At 46.2% G+C, this 19,701-nt stretch overlaps 1 protein-coding gene across 1 annotated transcript; it reads right to left on the bottom strand.

Annotated features, from left to right (window-relative positions):
• Positions 1 to 15,461: 15,461 nt before the first annotated feature.
• Positions 15,462 to 19,291, bottom strand: LOC123401739. Its single transcript, XM_045095593.1, has 6 exons — positions 18,864 to 19,291; positions 18,534 to 18,693; positions 18,218 to 18,400; positions 18,050 to 18,133; positions 16,399 to 16,480; positions 15,462 to 16,182 (listed from the first exon to the last, which is right to left on the bottom strand). Exons 1-6 carry the CDS (start codon positions 19,160 to 19,162, stop codon positions 15,749 to 15,751), a joined length of 1,242 nt encoding a protein of 413 aa, XP_044951528.1. The 5' UTR covers positions 19,163 to 19,291; the 3' UTR covers positions 15,462 to 15,748.
• Positions 19,292 to 19,701: the final 410 nt, after the last annotated feature.

Genomic DNA, 19,701 nt, shown 5'->3' with positions numbered 1-19,701 from the left:
TAGAGCAAAAGAATTAATACTCTCATAAAAATATGAGAACACCTCTTAGAAAAGATCTGAAATCACCACTTGACATCGAAGCAACACGAATTACCCCATTCAACAAAACAAAGGGTGCGGCTTGCAATTAGCCAGATCAAACTCATGAGAAAGATTTCGTCCGATATTTTCGTGGACAGGAATCCACTAGATGTCGAACCCCAACCTAACATCATGCATTTGTTGGAAGATTATCCTATAAGTAACTACTTGAATTCCCACCTATGAATTCCCGAAATATCTGGTCATGCAATCTGGTACACGGATACAAGGAGTAATATCACACAACTCCTATACTAACCCGTCACCTGTATCACATCCATCAACACACAACCAGAATCTCGGACCTTCATCTACTACAGACCCTCGTGATCACAACGATACAAAGTATGGCAGTACTCCCGAACAATCTGCACTAGTACTGGGGACATCGGGGTTATCTCGCCACTACTAGTATTGAAGCAATTACGAACATCCTTCGTTCTGAGATACTCAGAAATCTGAATGATAACGATGTGCTCAAGAATCCCCTGGAGCTCAACTCCCCTGAAACTCAAAGCAGATAGGAGGCACCAAGACAGAACTCCGTCACGTCGGCATCATATAGATTCCAAAAATATCCGCGTGATCCTAAAAAAATTTGCGTGAGAAGAGGAGTAGAATTAAATTATTACGTCAAGATTCCTCACCGGAGCATAGAAGAGGAGAAAAAAGAATCCTACTCTCCGATATATAACTAAGACTCAAATAGTTTTTCACTAGACTCGACTCGGCCAAGTTCGATCAATCAAGAGGGCTCCTAGGTCGGTACTGCTCTGATACCAACTTGTCATGCCCAAGATGCAACCCTATCCTTAATTTGGCACGAAGGCCTCGTCAAGGATAGAAGCGCATCTCGTCGTGTCGCAAGAATGGATATCGTTACAAGTACATGTACTGAAAAGAAGAGATATGTAAAGAGAGTTGGCTTACACTCGCCACAAGCTACATCAGAGTCACATCAGTACATTACATAAACATCATGAAGAAGAGTAGGGTCCGACTACGGACAAAAACAAACGAGAAAATGAAACGACGTCCATCCTTGCTATCCCAGGCTGCCGGCCTGGAACCCATCCTAGATCGATGAAGAAGATGAAGAAGAAGCAACTCCAAACGAACAATCAACGCGCTCGCGTCAAGTAACCTTTACCTGTACCTGGAACTGATGTTGTAGTAATCTGTGAGCCACAGGGGACTCAGCAATCTCATTTCCAAAGGTATCAAGACTAGCAAAGCTTAATGGGTGAGGTATGGTTAAGTGGTGAGGTTGCAGCAGCGGCTAAGCATATATTTGGTGGCTAAACTTACGAGTACCAGAAATAAGAGGGGGGAAGATCTACACATAATGGACGTGAGTACTGATGATCAAATGAATGATCCTGAACACCTACCTACGTCAGACATAACCCCACCGTATCCTCGATCGGAGAAAGAACTCACGAAAGAGACAGTCACGGTTACGCACTCAGTTGGCATATTTTAATTAATTAGCTTCAAGTTATCTAGAACCAGTGTTAAACAAAGTTTCCACGTTGCCACATAACCGCGGGCACGGCTTTCCGAAAGATTTAACCCTGCAGGGGTGCTCCAACTAGTCCATCACAAATTACCACAAGCCGCATAGAAATCCTCAATCACGAAGCTCGCGATCTCGTCGGATTCCCTAGTGGAAAATCTCAACTCTGAGATTACCCAAAGCATCACCGGAATCCCGATGCACAAGATATCTCGTCAAAGATAAAACTAATCCAGCAAGGCCACCCACCATGTCGACGATCCTGATAGGAGTCGCGTACCTCGTTCTCAGGACACGATGGATGAGCTAGACGTCGGGATCCCTAAACCTCCGGGTGACCAGAGGGGCGCCGGACATCGCTCAGGTGGGACCAACACTCATGAGGAGCACTGGCCCGGGGGTTGATTAAATTATCCTCGGGGTCCGGAAAGTCCCTATGCAATTTTATTAGGTGATTAGGCAAATGTAGTACCAATGTTGGGCCTTGCCAGACCAGCTTTAATCTAAAACGAATTATCAAGGGGGTCCCCATAACAACCCCGATCGTGTTAGGAGCGCTCAGTTATGGAACATAACACCGGTAGCCAAAACTAAGGGGGCAAAGGTGGAACAAAACACCATACTAGAAAAGGCCGAGCCTTCCACCTTTTACCAAGTATATAGGTGCATTAAATTAAATAGCATTTAATATGATGATATAACAAGGAACCCATGTTTTCACATGGAAGCAACTGCACCTGCAACTAGCAACGCTGGCAACATGGTTAAGCAAGCAGTAACATAGCCAATCAGTGGTTTGCTAGGTTGAACAGGTTGAAGGTTTTCATGGCATTGTTGAGAGGCTGATGTTTAACATGTGGTAGGCAACGAGACATAATCGGTAGCATCGAAATAACTAGCATGGCAATGATAGTAATGGTATCTGGGGAAATGATCATCTTGCCCGAGATCTCGCTTGGAAGAAGAATGCCTCCGTGAAGCAGGCGAACCGACGTAGTCGAACGGGTCCTCACATCCGACACGCTTGCGGAACTCTATCGAGACGGAGGAAACCGGAAACACAAATCAACACACGATATACACCACACGATGCACAACACATATGATGCATGAGCAGCTGAAAACATGCAAGTCACGGCATGACAATTCACACAATCAAACACTACACATTAAGTGAAGTTCAATATGCAACAAGTTGCATAAGGACGAAACTCCACGTTTATTTATTTAGTTCTATCCCGATTAGTTACACGACAATATTAAATGTGGTTAAACATAGCAAGAGGTGAAGCTCAATTAATCTACCTATCTAGGCATTTTAAATGAGGTCGGAAATGACATATAGCACCTCCGAGACGACCTCACATGTTAATTTACAATTCTGTCCAGATCTGAACTAACACATTTAATTGGTTGTTAAACAGCAAAACAAATAGGTTCACGTGATTCTACGCGTCATTTCAAGCAAACTACACATAAAGAACATCTCCAACGGAGCTACGGATCAAAAGATACAAGCACCGCAAGATATGATGGCATGTATGCAATATGTGTGCAACGACGGTCACGAGCACTTCAAAACATACAACCAGCAAGAGAAAATGAAACTACACGAGATTCTAAGCAAGTTTCATGTAGGACACGATCAAATCGGAGCTACGGTTCAAAAACTACGAGCAAAACAAGATATCACTACAATCTGCCAAAATCAGCCACATAACATTTTCTATACCCCACAACCACGAGCTACTCAACTCTAATATAATCAACCAAGGCATGTCACGAAAGAGGGCAAGAAGCACTATCACAGACAACTAACAACAACTAGCATGGCATCATGGATCGCTAGGAAAAGAAGTCACAACATGGCTTCTCACACACTATTTCAGACTTAGAGAAAATAACACTTCATGAAAGTGCAGTTTTCGATCAGAAGGCACATTGACAGCAGAAAAACCAATAGCTACAGGACTCCAAATGGCATGAAACTTCACAGCATGCGAGAGAAACACAAGGGTTACAACTAACTCCATTGGACCAACCTCAAAAGAGCTACAGATCACAAGATATAAGCAAAACAAAACAGCAACAAAAAATAACAGATTCCAGACTTAGAAATATTTCAGCATCTCTAAAACATCACTATTTCTAGCAACTTGAGAGCAAGCAAACCACACCTAAACATGCATTTCTATTGCAACTAAAAATACCGGGGGCTAGACTAAACATCAAAGAACAACTACCTAGTTGACAACTCCGTCAAACGAAGCACGGAATAAATCCTACGAAATAAACAAAAGGGCATCACGGCAAAATATCGCGCGAACTAACTTGCTCAAAATCTAAAACTAATTGCACAAAAAAATCCCATGGATTTTTCTATCCCGAAAACATATAAAATATGTGGGGTTGCACAACAAAAATATTGCCACCCATAAATGCGAGATAACGTCCTAAACACGGAAAATAGTCTAGCGGCAAATCCCTACGTGCAAAAATATCAACGGCTACTCTAAAATACATGGAAAATGGGTCCTTAGAGCATGACCATTTTATCTAAGGCATTCGGGCAAACCGGACACGCGCAAAAAATAAACTACGGGCAAAACATATTAGGACAGCATGTTAATCTATGCATACGGCACGCTAAACGTCGTCAAACAAAAATGCAAGTTGCACCAACGTATTCTACACGCAAAACTACCGAAATCCATATGCTACATGTCGCGATCCGATTTACGGATTAAAAGTTACGGGCATTATATATTTGCCTAATTCTCGAATTATTAAATCTAAAAACAACCTAAAACATCTAATGGGCCGAATATATTTGCCTAATTCTAGAATTATTAAATCTAAAAACAACCTAAAACATCTAATGGGCCGAACAGTAAGGGCGCAATCTTGTTAACGTTCGCGCGGACGAGAAATAAGGGCCAAAGGGGTGCTCACCTTGCAAGCCTTGGCCTAGCTCGAAGGAGAGGCTGGGCCGCGGGGCCTGGTGGTGCTGGACCGTGCGGGAGGAGCTGCTGCTGCTGGGCCTCGGGGCGCTGGAGGCGAGGCCGGCCAAGGAGCGACGCGGAGGCAGAGGCCCAGGCGGGGCACTGGGACGAGTCGTCTCCCTCGTGCTCTGCTCGCTCCCGAGCGCTACAGGGGGCGGCGGCGGCAGGCTCGTCGGCAGCAGGCGAGGCGGGGCGAGGCGGCCCTTCCCCGGACCGGATCCGGCAGGGAGAAAGGGATCCACCGGATCCATGGCCGGAGGATACCTCTGGAGGCCGGCGACGAGGCATGGCGCCGCACGGGGTCTCCGGTGGATTTCGGGAGTTGCGAGCTGGGCAGGGAGGTTGATGGATGGCGGCGGCGGCTGGGGCACCGGCAGCGGGGTGGCGACCGACGAGGGGCCCTCCTCCGATCTGGGCTGGACGAGGTGTAGCACGGGGAGGCGGTCAGGAGCCTCTCGGGCGCGGTGCTGGCATGGGAGGAGATGAGGGGCTCGACGGGAGCAGGGAGGTTGCGGCGGCGGCGGGGCGATCCGGGCCCGGCGGGCCGGATCTGGGCTCGCGGGCCCGACGGCGGCGCAGAGGAGGAGGGAGGATTAGGGTTAGGGGTAGGTGGGCGCGGAAAACAAGGAGGGATTAGAGGGAGGCTGTCTAAAATGCACGGGGGGTATTTATAGAGAAAAGAGGGGGTCTAGGTTAACCGGAATTTCGTTCCGGATCCAACCGTGCGGTCGGATTCGGACGATTCCGAACGCGGGAACGGTTACGAGGCCGTGTAGAGTGGTTATCCGGAGACGAGAGGGAGAACGGGCGGCGCGGCAAAGAATTTTAGAACACCGACACACGTCCGACGGTAGACCAAATACGGTGCCGCTACGGTCGACCGTTCGGGTACCAGACGGACTTCGATCGCGACGATATTCGACAAGCGGCCTAGTTATATCTAATCATGACCGCATGCCAAGTTTCACCTCGAACAAAGAAAGTTTTACGCACACTTTTAAAACAAGGTTTCGACGATGCCGCGGGCGCGTGCGTGTGTGAACGGGTTCAGAACGAACAACGACGAGAACCGGCAACTAACAACGGATGCAAGTTGAAAACTAGCGGCAAGGAGATGCCGATGCCATGCAGATGATGTGCATGATGTGATGATGATGCGACAAAAGAAAATAGACACACGGCGAAAACGGAATAGAAGGGGAATCTTCTGGAACGTCGGCACCGGGCTGTCACACTGGAGCCGGTTGCAGAGCTGGAGGCACAGGCTTCCGTGGCACGCACGTCGGCACCGGTGCGATCGGGGAGACGCGGAGAAGGCGGAGGGTGTTTCTTTACACTACAAACAAACTCTCCCATTGGGGCATTAGGAAAGTCTTTTGCCTTCCTAATCGTCACCTTTTGCTTGCCCTTCCTCGGAACCGGTGGAGGCAGCGGCAAATCTTGCCTAATTAGGTAATTCACGCTCTTCGCCTTCCCATTCTCCTTCTCCTTACCAGTCGCCCCTTTCCCTTCTCATTCCCCTTCCCCTTCACCATTCCCTACAAAAGAACAACACATAATAGCTGTCAATACATAAAGTTTGTTCTTGAAATTTCAGAAATGAACCAATTACAGGAGCAGCAACAGCAAAAATTACAGGAGCAGCAGCAGTAGCACAATTACACGAGCAGCGGCACAATTACAGCAGCAGGAGCAGCAGCGATTTCTAAAGAATTACAACAGCAGCAACCGAATTTACAGCAGCAGCAGCAGCAGAAATTACAGCAGCACACCAGCAGAAATTACAGCAGCACCAGCAACACAAATTACATCAGCAGCAGCAGCAATTTCTAAAGAATTACAGTAGCAGCAGAATTAGAGTAGGAACAGCAGCAGAATTACAGCAGCATATTAGGCCCTTGAATCAATTACATCAACAACGGTTTCTAAAGAAAAAATACAACAATGGACAACCAACTCTACATCCACGAGGAACACCACAATCAGATTCTACACAAACCAATTATCCACCACCACAAACAGATTCATGCACCACCACCACAAATAGATTCATGCACAGATTCTACATCCACCAAGCAGCCAACTCTACATCCAACATTAGACTGAAAGAAAATACAACACCAACTCTGAACCAGTCAACCAGGGATGGAGGGAAGGCGGCAAGCCGGCGAGGTTACCTCTTCCTCCTCGTAGTGCTCAGCGAGGAACCAGGGAAGGCGGGATCGACGACGTGCGAGCCTTGCTGCGACCCCAGCGTGCAGGTGCTCCTCCAGCTTGGACTCGGACAAGATGTCGCCATCGGTGAATGGGAGAGGCCGCGGGCGCCGGCGCCGGCACCTTAGGGTTAAGGTTAGGGTGGGATGAAGAAGAGGAGGCGTCTGTGCCAGAAGGAATCGAGCGAGGAGGAGGCATCGAACGAGGCAGATAGAAGACACCAGACCGACCCTTGTTGGGCTTGGTCCACTCGTTCGGCCCGGTTAAAGACCGGACCGTACCAAACTTTTTTCGGTCTGGATTACTGGGCTCGGACCGGCCTGTTTTTTTGTCGGGCCTGTGTTGGGGAACGTTGCATGGGAAACAAAAAATTTCCTACGCACACGAAGACCTATCATGGTGATGTCCATCTACGAGAGGAGATTAGATCTACGTACCCTTGTAGATCGCTGAGCGGGAAGCGTTAAGAAACACGGTTTATGTAGTGGTACAGCTTCGTGATTCAAATCACCGTCGTCCCACGATCCGTCCCACGATCCGTTTCGATCTAGCGCCAAACGGACGACACCTCCGAGTTCAACACACGTACAACTCGATGACGATCTCGGCCTTCTTGATCCAGCAAGAGAGACGGAGAAGTGGAAGAGTTCCCCGGCAGCGTGACGACGCTCCGGTGGTGGTGATGATCTACTCCTGCATGGCTTAGCCCGAGCTCCGCAGAAATCCAATCTAGAGGCAAAACTATGTGGAATAGGTTTGAGTTACACATGGCAAAGTTGTGTCTCAAAAACCCTAAAACCACCAGTATATATTGGAGGAGGGGAGGGGCTAGCCTTGGGGCACATGGGGCCCAAGGGTGCGCCGGTCAAAGTGGAGAGGAGGACTCCTTCTCCAATTCGGTTTGGGAAGGAGGAGTCCTCCTCTTCCTCCCCACCTCCCTCTTTCCTTTTTTTCTTTCCTTTGGTGTTTTTCCCTTGTGGCGCCATGGCCCTATTGGGCTGGCCTCACCAGCCCACTAAGGGCTGGTGCGCCACCCTAGGGTCACTGGGCTCACTCCCGGGTGTGTGGGGCCCTCCCGGTAAACACCCAGAACCCATTCTTCACTCCCGGTATACTGCCGGGAATGCCCGAAACTTTTCGGTGACCAAATGAAACCATCATATCTATCAATCTTCGTTTCTGGACCATTCCGGAAAACCTCGTGATGTCCGTGACCTCATCCGGGACTCCGAACAACATTCGGTAACCACACATATAATTCAACTATACTAAAACATCATCGAACCTTAAGTGTGCAGACCCTGCAGGTTCGAGAACTATGTAGACATGACTCGAGACACTCCTCGGTCAATATCCAATAGCGGGACATGGATGCCCATATTGGATCCTACATATTCTCCGAAGATCTTATCGGTTGAACCTCAGTGCCAAGGATTCATATAATCTCGTATGTCATTCCCTTTGTCCTTCGATATGTTACTTGCCGGAGATTCGATCGTCGGTATCCGCATACCTATTTCAATCTAGTTACCGGCAAGTCTCTTTACTCGTTCCGTAATACAAGATCCCGTGACTTACACTTAGTCACATTGCTTTCAAGGCTTGTTTGTGATGTTCTATTACCGAGTGGGCCCCAAGATACCTCTCCGTCACACAGAGTGAGAAATCCCAGCCTTGATCCATACCAACTCAACGGACACCTTCGAAGATACTGTAGAGCACCTTTATAGTTACCCAGTTACGTTGCGACGTTTGATACACACAAGGTATTCCTCCGGTGCTAGTGAGTTATATGATCTCATGGTCATAGGAATAAATACTTGACACGCAGAAAACATTAGCAACAAAATGACACGATCACATGCTACGTTCATAGGTTGGGTCTAGTCCACCACATGATTCTCCTAATGATGTGATGCAGTTATCAAGTGACAACACTTGCTTATAGTCAGAAAACCTTGACTATCCTTGATCAACTGGCTAGCCAACTAGAGGCTTGCTAGGGACATTGTTTTGTCTATGTATCCGCACATGTATCTATGTTTACATTCAATACAATTATAGCATGGATAATAAACGATTATCTTGAAACAGGAAATATAGTAATAACTATTTTACCATTGCCTCTAGGGCATATTTCCAATAGCCCGAACCGAGCGGGCCAAGACCGAACGAGCCACGAGCGGGCCAAAAAGCCTGCTCAGTATGTCCAGACTGAGTCGAGGGCGAGCGGGGTGACACACCAGAGCCCGCTCTAGCAGTGCGAGAGCACGCCGGTGCGGGCGGCGTCCTTGATGGGGAGGTGGGAGATTGTTATGTTATGCTCCAAATTCTAATAGAAAGAGGAAGGCCAACTTCTGACGAGCGAGCGGAGCGAGGTCCATGTGGGCCGCCCCCGTCAGGGACGCCTGGGGGTGCGGTACAGATTAGGGTTGACCTAGGACACATGTGTTATATATACCTCTTGTAAGCCGTCGCACGGGATAAGTCAATCAGTTCTAAATCCACGACGTTTGTAACCTCTCCCGATCATAGTGAAGTTTGGTTGGCTGACGCCCATGGATATTTTCCCTTCATGTTGGAGGGGTTTTCCACGTTAAAATACTGTGTCCCTTTTGCTTGGTGCCGTTCTTCATCGTATCGATTGTGTATCGTATCTCTAACAAAGACGATGTTGTAGAGGAGGGCGTCGGGGAGCACGCTGATGCGGTCCTCGCCGTCGGAGGAGGTGATGGTTGCGGAGAGGTGGGCGGCGAGGGAGACCCGGGAGGCCGGGAGGCAGCAGTCCATGATGTGCTCGAGCCAGGCGTTGATGCCCATCGACATGGCGCTTGACAACAGCGGCGGAAATAGGTGTGGGTTTTCCCTTCGGGGGGGGGGGGGAGCAGGTGTGTATCCTTCCTCCCGACCGAACAATGAGAGCTGAGTTAAACTGAGATATAATAAAAAGATTTTTTTTAGAAACTAATAAAAAGAATAAATGGGTTTGGTACTTTGTTCTCTTACTCAGTTGCTAGGGTTTCTTGTTGGTGGGTCGGACAAGGAACGAAGCGGTTGGGCCTTCTGCCTTGTTCGTTTGTGTGGCCGCCTTGGTAGCATTGGCGTGGTTCTTGAAAAAAATAGCATTGGCCTTTGTCTAATAATCAATAAACCGATAATAAAAATAGAATTTTCTAAATCATATTTAGATGTCAAATAAGTAGCTTACATTTAAATTTTAAACTGTAGGATACATTGTTTGAAGATTCCTTTTTTATAGTGTGGGCTCGTTAACCTGGTTGACTGACTAGTGTGTGTATCTGTTTCGTTCCATGTGCCTGGGCCTTTTACTTAAACTTTTAGTTTCTTTTCTATTATTTGACTCGCGTCGGTCCACTCCAACACTTGTGAGTGCATTTGCTTGCTTCACATTGTCATCGTCAGATGGTATGTCCTTGTCGTAAGAATCAAGAATTTCATCAGAATTTTGACTATGACAATGTTCATGTTTATGCATGTGAATGTCTTCAACAATGACATTGTTAATAGTAATGACATCTCCTTTATCACGCATGAGGTCATGAAACTCAAATAGACATTTATCAAAATTAGGATCAGTTGGCTTCATTTTGTGAAAGGCAATGCATTTATGGAAAATGATATCAAGATTTTTCAGGAAATAGTCGGGATATGTTTTCTCTAAGTTTTTCCACAAAGTATGATCACACTCAAAATTCTGCAGTTGATTAAGCACATTTCTTGGCAGTCCTCTAATGATTAGATTAACAGTTTTTAGATTGCCAAGCATATGAAGTTCTTCATCATGAGAAGGATGCAAGGGATCAATGGAAGGCGCATAGAGATATTCAACATACTTGCGCAAATGGAATTCATCAAATATATCAAGCATTTCATATTTTCATTGTGTATAATGCTCCCCATTGAGAATAGGCACTCTACAACTAATATTTCCCAAACTAGGCACATTCGTCTTCCTCCAATGGTGTTTAAACCAAGGCTATGGAAACCTGGCTCTGATACCAATTGTTGGATCGATAGAAGGGTGTCTAGTGGAGGGTGAATAGACTAATTGCGTCAAATTAAAATCCTAGCCTTTTCCTAATTTTATTGGTTGACAGATTTTAGCAATTCTAACAAGTCTAGTGCATCCTACACATGCTAGTCAACATATATGGCACGGAAAGTAAAGACATTGTACATGTAAGTAAGGAGTAGAGTCTAGGAAGATCAAACGCAAAGATGACACTGCAATTTTTGGCGTGGTTCCGATAGGTGGTGTTATCGTACGTCCACGTTAGTGGAGACTTCAACCCGCATAGGGTAACGGTTGTGAGAGTCCATGGAGGGCTCCACCCACAAGGGGTCCACGAAGAAGCGGCCTTGTCTATTCCACCATGGCTTACGTCCACACAGGACTAGCCTCACTCATGGTAGATCTTCACGAAGTAGGCGATCTTCTTGCCCGTACAAACTTCTTGGTTCAACTCCATAACACGAAGTAGGAGGCTCCCAAGCGACACCTAACCAATCTAGGAGGCACCACCCTCCAAAAGGTAATAGATGCGGTAGAACGATGAACTCCTTGCTCTTGTGTTTCAAAAGATAATCTCCTAAACACTCAATCACTCTCTCATTTGGCATGGGTAGGAGAGATTGATTTTATGGAAAGCAACTTGGGGAGGCTAGAAATCAAGTTTCAAATTGTTGGATTGGAATCTCTTGATCTCAACACATGAGTAGGTGGCTCTCTCTGAGAAAAAAAGATCTGGCAAGTGGGTGTGTGTTCTGAGTGCTTCCTATGCGAACGAGAGTGGGTGGAGGGGTATATTGTTGGAAATATGCCCTAGAGGCAATAATAAATTAGTTATTATTATATTTCTTTGTTCATGATAATCGTTTATTATCCATGCTATAATTGTATTGATTGGAAACACAGTGCATGTGTGGATACATAGACAAAACACTGTCCCTAGTAAGCCTCTAGGTGACTAGCTCATTGATCAAAGATGGTCAAGGTTTCCTGACCATAGGCAAGTGTTGTCACTTGATAACGGGATCACATCATTAGGAGAATCATGTGATGGACTAGACCCAAACTAATAGACGTAGCATGTTGATCGTGTCATTTTGTTGCTACTGTTTTCTGCGTGTCAAGTATTTGTTCCTATGACCATGAGATCATATAACTCACTGACACCGGAGGAATGCTTTGTGTGTATCAAACGTCGCACCATAACTGGGTGACTATAAAGATGCTCTACAGGTATCTCCAAAGGTGTTCGTTGAGTTAGTATGGATCGAGACTGGGATTTGTCACTCCGTGTGACGGAGAGGTATCTCGGGGCCCACTCGGTAATACAACATCACACACAAGCCTTGCAAGCAATGTGACTTAGTGTAAGTTGCGGGATCTTGTATTACGGAACGAGTAAAGAGACTTGCCGGTAAACGAGATTGAAATAGGTATGCGGATACTGACGATCGAATCTCGGGCAAGTAACATACTGAAGGACAAAGGGAATGACATACGGGATTATATGAATCCTTGGCACTGAGGTTCAAACGATAAGATCTTCGTAGAATATGTAGGATCCAATATGGGCATCCAGGTCCCTCTATTGGATATTGATCGAGGAGTCACTCGGGTCATGTCTACATAGGTCTCGAACCCGCAGGGTCTGCACACTTAAGGTTCGACGTTGTTTTATGCGTATTTGAGTTATATGGTTGGTTACCGAATGTTGTTCAGAGTCACGGATGAGATCACGGACGTCATGAGGGTTTTCGGAATGGTCCGGAAACGAAGATTGATATATAGGATGACTTCATTTGGTTACCGGAAGGTTTTCGGGCATTACCGGTAATGTACCGGGAATGACGAATGGGTTCCGGATCTTCACCGGGAGGGGGGACCACCCACCCGGGAGGGCCCAAGGACCTTGGGGGTGGCGCACCAAGTAGGTGGGGTCAGCCCAAGGCTGTCTTGCGCAAGAGAAAGAAAAAACCAAAAGAAGAGAAAGAAAAAAAAGTAAAGGTGGGAAAAGAGAGAAGGACTCCACCTTCCAATCCTAGTTGGACTAGGATTGGAGGAGGACTCCTCCTCCCCTTGGTGGCGCAGCCCTTGGGGCTCCTTGAGCCTCAAGGCAAGCCTCCCCTCCCTCCTCCTATATATATGGAGCAATTAGGGATGATTTGAGACAACTTTTTCAAGGCAGCCCGACCACATACCTCCACGGTTTTACCTCTAGATCGCGTTTCTGCGGAGCTCAGGCGGAGCCCTACCGAGATTAGATCACCACCAACCTCCGGAGCGCCGTCACGCTGCCGGAGAACTCATCTACCTCTCCGTCTCTCTTGCTGGATCAAGAAGGCCGAGATCATCGTCGAGCTGTACGTGTGCTGAACGCGGAGGTGCCGTCCGTTCGGCACTAAATCATGGGACGGATCGCGGGACGGTTCGTGGGACGGATCGCGGGGCGGATCGAGGGACGTGAGGACGTTCCACTACATCAACCGCGTTCACTAACGCTTCTGTTGTGCGATCTACAAGGGTACGTAGATCGGAAATCCCCTCTCGTAGATGGACATCACCATGATAGGTCTTCGTGCGCGTAGGAAATTTTTTGTTTCCCATGCGACGTTCCCCTACATATATATAGGTATCCCCTAAAATCCAACCGTTACAACATTATTGCCCAACTCGATGACATCAAAATGAATCTCGGTGATACCGAGTTTCACTAAATATGGCAACTTTTGAATTCTTGGTGAGACCGATATATGAATCTCAGTGGTATCGATACGATGACATGGAGCAGTTTCCAAATCTCAGTGAGACCAATTCCAATCTCAGAAATTTCGATTCTTGGAATTTGATCAACAGAAAGTTGGTCAGTGATCTCGGTGGCACCGATATGAAAGTTGGTGGTACCGAGAGATTAGGGTTTGGCATAGGATCTGTGTGGTGGAAAATTGGTAGGGCCGAGTGGAAAAAGTTAGTGGCACCGATTTTGCTGGTTTGACTTTGGACAGAGATATTTTGTGGGAGATAGGTGTATATTTTTGGTGGCTATCTGTAAGCACTTGAGCAACCAATTCATCATAATATCTCACCCCCTTTTAATAGTATTGGCTTTTCTATGGACTCAAAGTGATTTCTCATAAATGTAAAATGTAGAGTCTTCTTGCTTGAAGCTTGAGCCGATCCTATTCCTTTCCTTGCATGAAGGGCTTCTCCTCACAATTCTATGGCCAATGCTCTCTATGGACTATACCTGAAATATACTAGGTAAAAGTGTTAGTCCAAGAGACAATGTATGTTGTCATGAATTATCAAAACCATCAAGGAAGCATATGTGCTTTCACCTACCACTTACTACCTTGACACGCACCTGATTGGGTGTCAATAAAGGTAATTCGTGTTCGATCGATGCCATGCATCTTGACATCTATAGTTGACTCACTTGGTTGATCAACATCTATCACCAACTCACTAACGTAGAGTGGTGGAATAGTAGATTCTGCCTTGCTTTGCTCTGTCTAGCCGACAGGCTGGGTCAGCTCTTGCCGGGGCGAGATGTTTCCTAGCATTGCTTGATCTTGTATATGTATATCCATTTTCCACACTTGATCGTAAAAAATGAACCAGTCTTGTCTTGTGCTTCTCGGATAAGGAGCTCCACACCTTGTCGGTGGGTAGTCAGGGTAGTGAATAACTACACCAACAGGAGCCCCCGGACCTGGGCCAGACGTGCTTGTGCAGCGTTTTTGTGGGTTAGGCCCATCAACACGCACATGCTAGCGTGTGGTGAAATTTTACTATGGATAAAGACTTGTTACCGTTACTATTAGGATCTTCTGCATTGAATGTGAGACCGTGGATGCTAGAAACAGAGCGAGTGGGTGTCATGTACGTGGAAAGACGCGTCACATCTTGCACGGTGAAGAGGTCATTTCTAAATATAAGTATTTTTAAAGATTTCAATATATACTGCGTACTGATGCGTACAAACATATTTTAGATTGTAGATTCATTCATTTAGCTCCATATATAGTCCATATTGAAATATCTAAAATGATTTATATTTAGGAATGGAGGGAGCAGTATGGATATCGGCATTAGTGGAAGTTAAAAATATATGAAAACAGATTTGAATGCAACCTTTATTTATTTATAAGAAAACATATTTAGTAATATCAAAGGGTTCATGTATGCAAGAAATAAATTGTTTCACAAAATTTCAAATTGTATCAAAACATATTTGCACTTGAAAAATTATGCATACAACATTAAAAGTATATATCGAATAATGTTAGAAGACATGAAAGCAGCAATTATAGAAGAAAATAATGTACCGGACGTAGGTCCGGTTAGCAATTTCAAATACTGAAATTGATATATGCACTCATACTTCATAGAAGAAAAAAAAACGTGAACAAAGACTACAAGCATTGAAACATAGCAAATCAAAGCTAGTAGTACTTCATAGTACATGAGTAAGCAACAGAAATATATCAGTGCGTATCGCCTCTGACCAAATCAAATAGTGATTGGCAAGTATCCATTTTTTACAACGTGAAGTGAAACTGATTCAAGAACTATTTTACTCGCTTTCACCATCAGAATGGAGGAGCCACTACATACTTCATAAAGAACAAAAGAGTAATTACATCCTCATTTACGTTTCCTCATATCCAGTTCACATAGAAGATAACATGAAACAAAGATAAAAATTCATATATAGCTGGAATCCCTTTTCCAAATGTAAATTACATCTTTTTACTCTGTTGCCTCCCTCTCTCTCATCGACTGCCGGCAGCATATGTACACCAATGTCCTTCATCTGCCGTCAACGGCATGTGCTACAGTTAGCCAGATCATCTCCGCTCTCTCCACGCAAATTGGCTCAGAGGATTGTGAGGAAGATGTCAGATCCTACAATGCGTTCCTCTGCCCCACAAACTTCCGCGCAACGCCAAAGATGAGAGCCTTTGTCAGGAGCCCTTGGTCCAGTGTACACGCCAAGGCCACGGCCCCGCCGAGCACAAGGAACCTCGCCATACGGTTTTTCACAGGTTTCTCTTCGGCTTCCATGATATCTGATTGGTCACTGTTGGACTCCAGTCCTCGGACAAAATTGTCACCGACCTTGGTGTTGATCCGTGCCATCAAGGCGCTCGGCGAAGGTGGCTCCCCAGCAGCCCTGGCTTTCTGATAGGCCCGGAGTCCGGGTTCGATTCTCTTCACGCATCCCCACATGCCCTGCCGAATGCCAATCTTCGCAATCTCATTTGGGATGCCCATATCCTCATGGTGGAACAAGAGGATCTCGCAGGCAGACGATCCACCGTTCCCTCGTCTTGACTCCACTGTTCCAAGATCAAAACAAAAGAATCTGAGTTGTCAAATAAGAAATGAAGGAAGGAAAGTGGTATTGTTTCATTAATCTCCAGAAAATATAGTCTCCATTTCATTCATTTCCATGTCTATAGAAAAATTTATTTCCTTCAACCTCACTATTCAAACTGCTTCGTTTCACTTCCTGCCACATATATGCAAACAAGGTAGTCAAGGGAAGTGGCTACCTGCACGGATGCACCAGCTTGAGTAATACGAATCTACTCTGCGAGGTTTGCTGCGCCGTGGGATGGATGAACATGGCACACCCTGCATCATGTACATAAAACAGAGACAGATAAGTAGTTGAGCAAGAGTATACGATGTTAACTTGTAAGCCTGATATACATGTACACATCAACCCCTTCTGGTATTCACTCCATGCAAGGTGAAGTTACATCAAGAGTCTAGACTGCTGATCATTAACAAATTTAATCCACTCTCATCCACAAGTTTTAAAGTCATGCTACTTTCTGGCTGATGCAAAAAATCTCTGAGCTTTGAGAAACTCTACAGAATCACTGCATAGTGTGTAAATAACTGAAATAACAATTATTGAGACACTTGATATCCACCAAATCTACATAATTCCTTTTAGGGAAATCAGAATAACACAATTGCTTCTAACTTTAATTTCATGTGCCTACAAGCTACAAAAGCAACCAAGAGAGAACTCTCATCAAGATAGAATAGGCAGTTTGATGAAGCCATATAAAACATAATCATATCAATTTTTCAAAGAATGAATAACTGAGTGTAGAGGGATGCAGTAACAGAAGAGATAAATGTCAGATGACACGAACAAGCATGTCAAGGGAAACAGTAGTATGCATGGAACTTTCTATAAGGCACGTGATAAGTATCGACATCAAATAACATTTTGTTATAGCAGGAATGGAACGAAGACAATAGAACATGGATTTAGTCATGAAATGCGGTCCAGGTACCAAATTCAAATTAACAGGTACTTGCACGTGTCTTTATTGAGATGATGTTAAGATGAGGAAGACAGCATGGAATAAAACTACAACCAGAACTGGTATTGACATGTTTTTAAGTTTGACACTGATGTACCAACTCTTCCTGGTTTTTTCGTTCCTTTGTATTGTGTGGTTACCACTATTAAAGATAACTTAATGCAAGGGGTTATCTAGCTGTCAACATTGCTTGATTTCAAACAAATAATAGCGAAAAAAAGAAACAGCAGAGACTTTTCCTCCATCAACAACTCAACATTAATATCAAGACTTCAACGAAATTAGAAGTCTGTCCTGGTACATGGACTCGAAGGATGGAGAAGTGGCCTTGTATCATTGTCATTAGAAAAAGATATCAGCATGCTTGACAAAGAAAAGCTGATCTTATCAAGTTACCGTACGTGACACCTCATTGTCATTTATAAGGTATCCACAGAAGTGTCGTTGTCCAGTCAACTATATCATTAAATTTACCTAGCTGTGACTATTCTGAACTGAGTTGGATGATGTGCTACGATGCAATTTTTTGTCAACGTCATCGATTTGTTTACACAGATGTTAAAGCAGCAAAACTGTTGATTTTGCCCGCAGGATTTTCCACACGAGTCCCTTGTTATGTTGGAGCATCTTACTGTGCATTCTTTTCTTGTAAAACAAAAGGAGTAACTAAAATTTCCATTGCAAACAAGGAAACATATAAATTTGATTATGGACATTGTGGTGATGTAACTGCAATTTTACACAATTTCCTTCAGCAGAAGCATATGCTAAGGATCAAGCACGGTTCTCCTATAAACCTCAAACCCCCAGAATAGAAGGAAGCATAAGTGATGAACACTGGTAAATTTCCGAGTTTCCTTACCTTTGTAACACAATAGTACGCGCTTCCCAGTTTCCATATCCGGCGAGCAATGATGTACTCCCTGTCACTACAGAAGAAGGGGAACTGCAAGCAAGAGAGCAAACCATAAGCATGAAGCGATAAACCTAGCAGAACTCGGAGCTAATTCACCATCTCCAGATCATCTACCTTGCGAACCCAATGCACTTTCATCGTCCCGGTTGTCTGGCACTCCTCCAGCGTCTGGTGAGAGATGAGCATATCGTCCCACTTGTTGGACATCCGGAACTCATCGTCCCCAAAAAAGTCCCTTACTTCATCCGGGGTTGCGTTCTCAAAGATTGTGCTGCTCTGGTATTGCGGAGGCCCATTCTGATTTCATCCAAGTACAGTACAGACCCGTAATTAGCTCCCAAATCAGGAAGGATTCAGTACTTCACATCAAACAAGTAGGAGTAGTACGGTATAAGAGGACGCGATCAGTCCACCGAGAAGTGATGTTCACCTGGGGATCCCTCCTCCAGGCCTGGTAGGTCATGTTGGGCAGCGCCTTCTCCATCATCTTGATCCACGCCGGGCCGCCGTCGTTGCCCTCCACCAGCCTCCAGAGGTTCACCAGGTCGTCCTTCCCCACCGCCAGCTCCTCCTTCCCCATCTCCGACGACCTGCCAAGGCAAAGCAGCAGCAGCAGAAGGTGAGCGAACGAAGGCCGCTCCGATTTCGCCAAATTCCCCACTGAGGAACACGCGGCTTTGACCAAAAAGCTGCTCCCCACAGCAGGAAGAACCAGGCGCGCATTTCACCGAACATCTCGCGGGCCAGCCAGGCAACGTACCCGTGCAGGGAGGCCTCGTCGTCGTCCTCCTGCTGCTGCCGCGCGCCGGCGAGGTAGTCGAGGGGGGCGCGGATGCGGGCGGGGAGCTGGGCCCGCCAGAAGTCGAGCGAGGCGAGCTGCGGCGGGTCGGCGGGGGCGACGATGCCGGCGGCCCAGCGCGGGCGCCAGGCCCAGCCGAGCAGGAGGCCGACGAGGGCGGCCGCCCAGAGCGGCCCGGCGAGCAGCGCCATCTCGCAGGCCGCGCCCCACGCCGTCGGCTGCTCCAGCACCCTCGCCACCGCTGACAGCACGTACCCCATCGGCGCCGCAGCCGGGGGCGGGGGCCGGGGCCGGGGCGGGGGTGAGGATTGCGGCGAGGGGAGAGAAGGAAATGGGGGGGGCTTTGCGCTGCGGCCTATCGGAGGAGGATTAAAGACTGGATTTTTCGCTCCCTATCTTCTCTTTTGTTGGGTTTCGTTGGTGGAGGAAAGGAACGGTAAGGTGTGGTGCACGAGGAGCGACGTGACGACTGGCGTGTGGACACGGCGCATGGACTCTCTCTCTCTCTGCTTCCCTTCTTTTTCTATCTAGTTTCTGCCTTTTATTTATGGGGGTTTGTTGGAGCTCTTTTTCAGTTGGAGAAGGAACATATTTTTGTAGCCATAGGATGCTTACTTCCAAACTTCCAACGTAGATCTTTTTAGCATCTCCATGTTATTTTTTAAAAGACTGTGATATAACAACATCTACAGTCAAATCAAATATGACTCAATATACGCCCGCGGAAGCATCCACTCACTGATCAGACGTGTCCCCTATTTTTCCGTTCGCGTAATCACATTTCTTTTTTTCCTAATAT

The sequence above is a fragment of the Hordeum vulgare genome, chromosome 6H, assembly GCF_904849725.1.
Source record: "Hordeum vulgare subsp. vulgare chromosome 6H, MorexV3_pseudomolecules_assembly, whole genome shotgun sequence".
Lineage (NCBI taxonomy): Eukaryota > Viridiplantae > Streptophyta > Magnoliopsida > Poales > Poaceae > Hordeum > Hordeum vulgare.
Note: the sequence above shows the minus strand (reverse complement) of the source record. Positions and strands in the feature narration are given on the sequence as shown.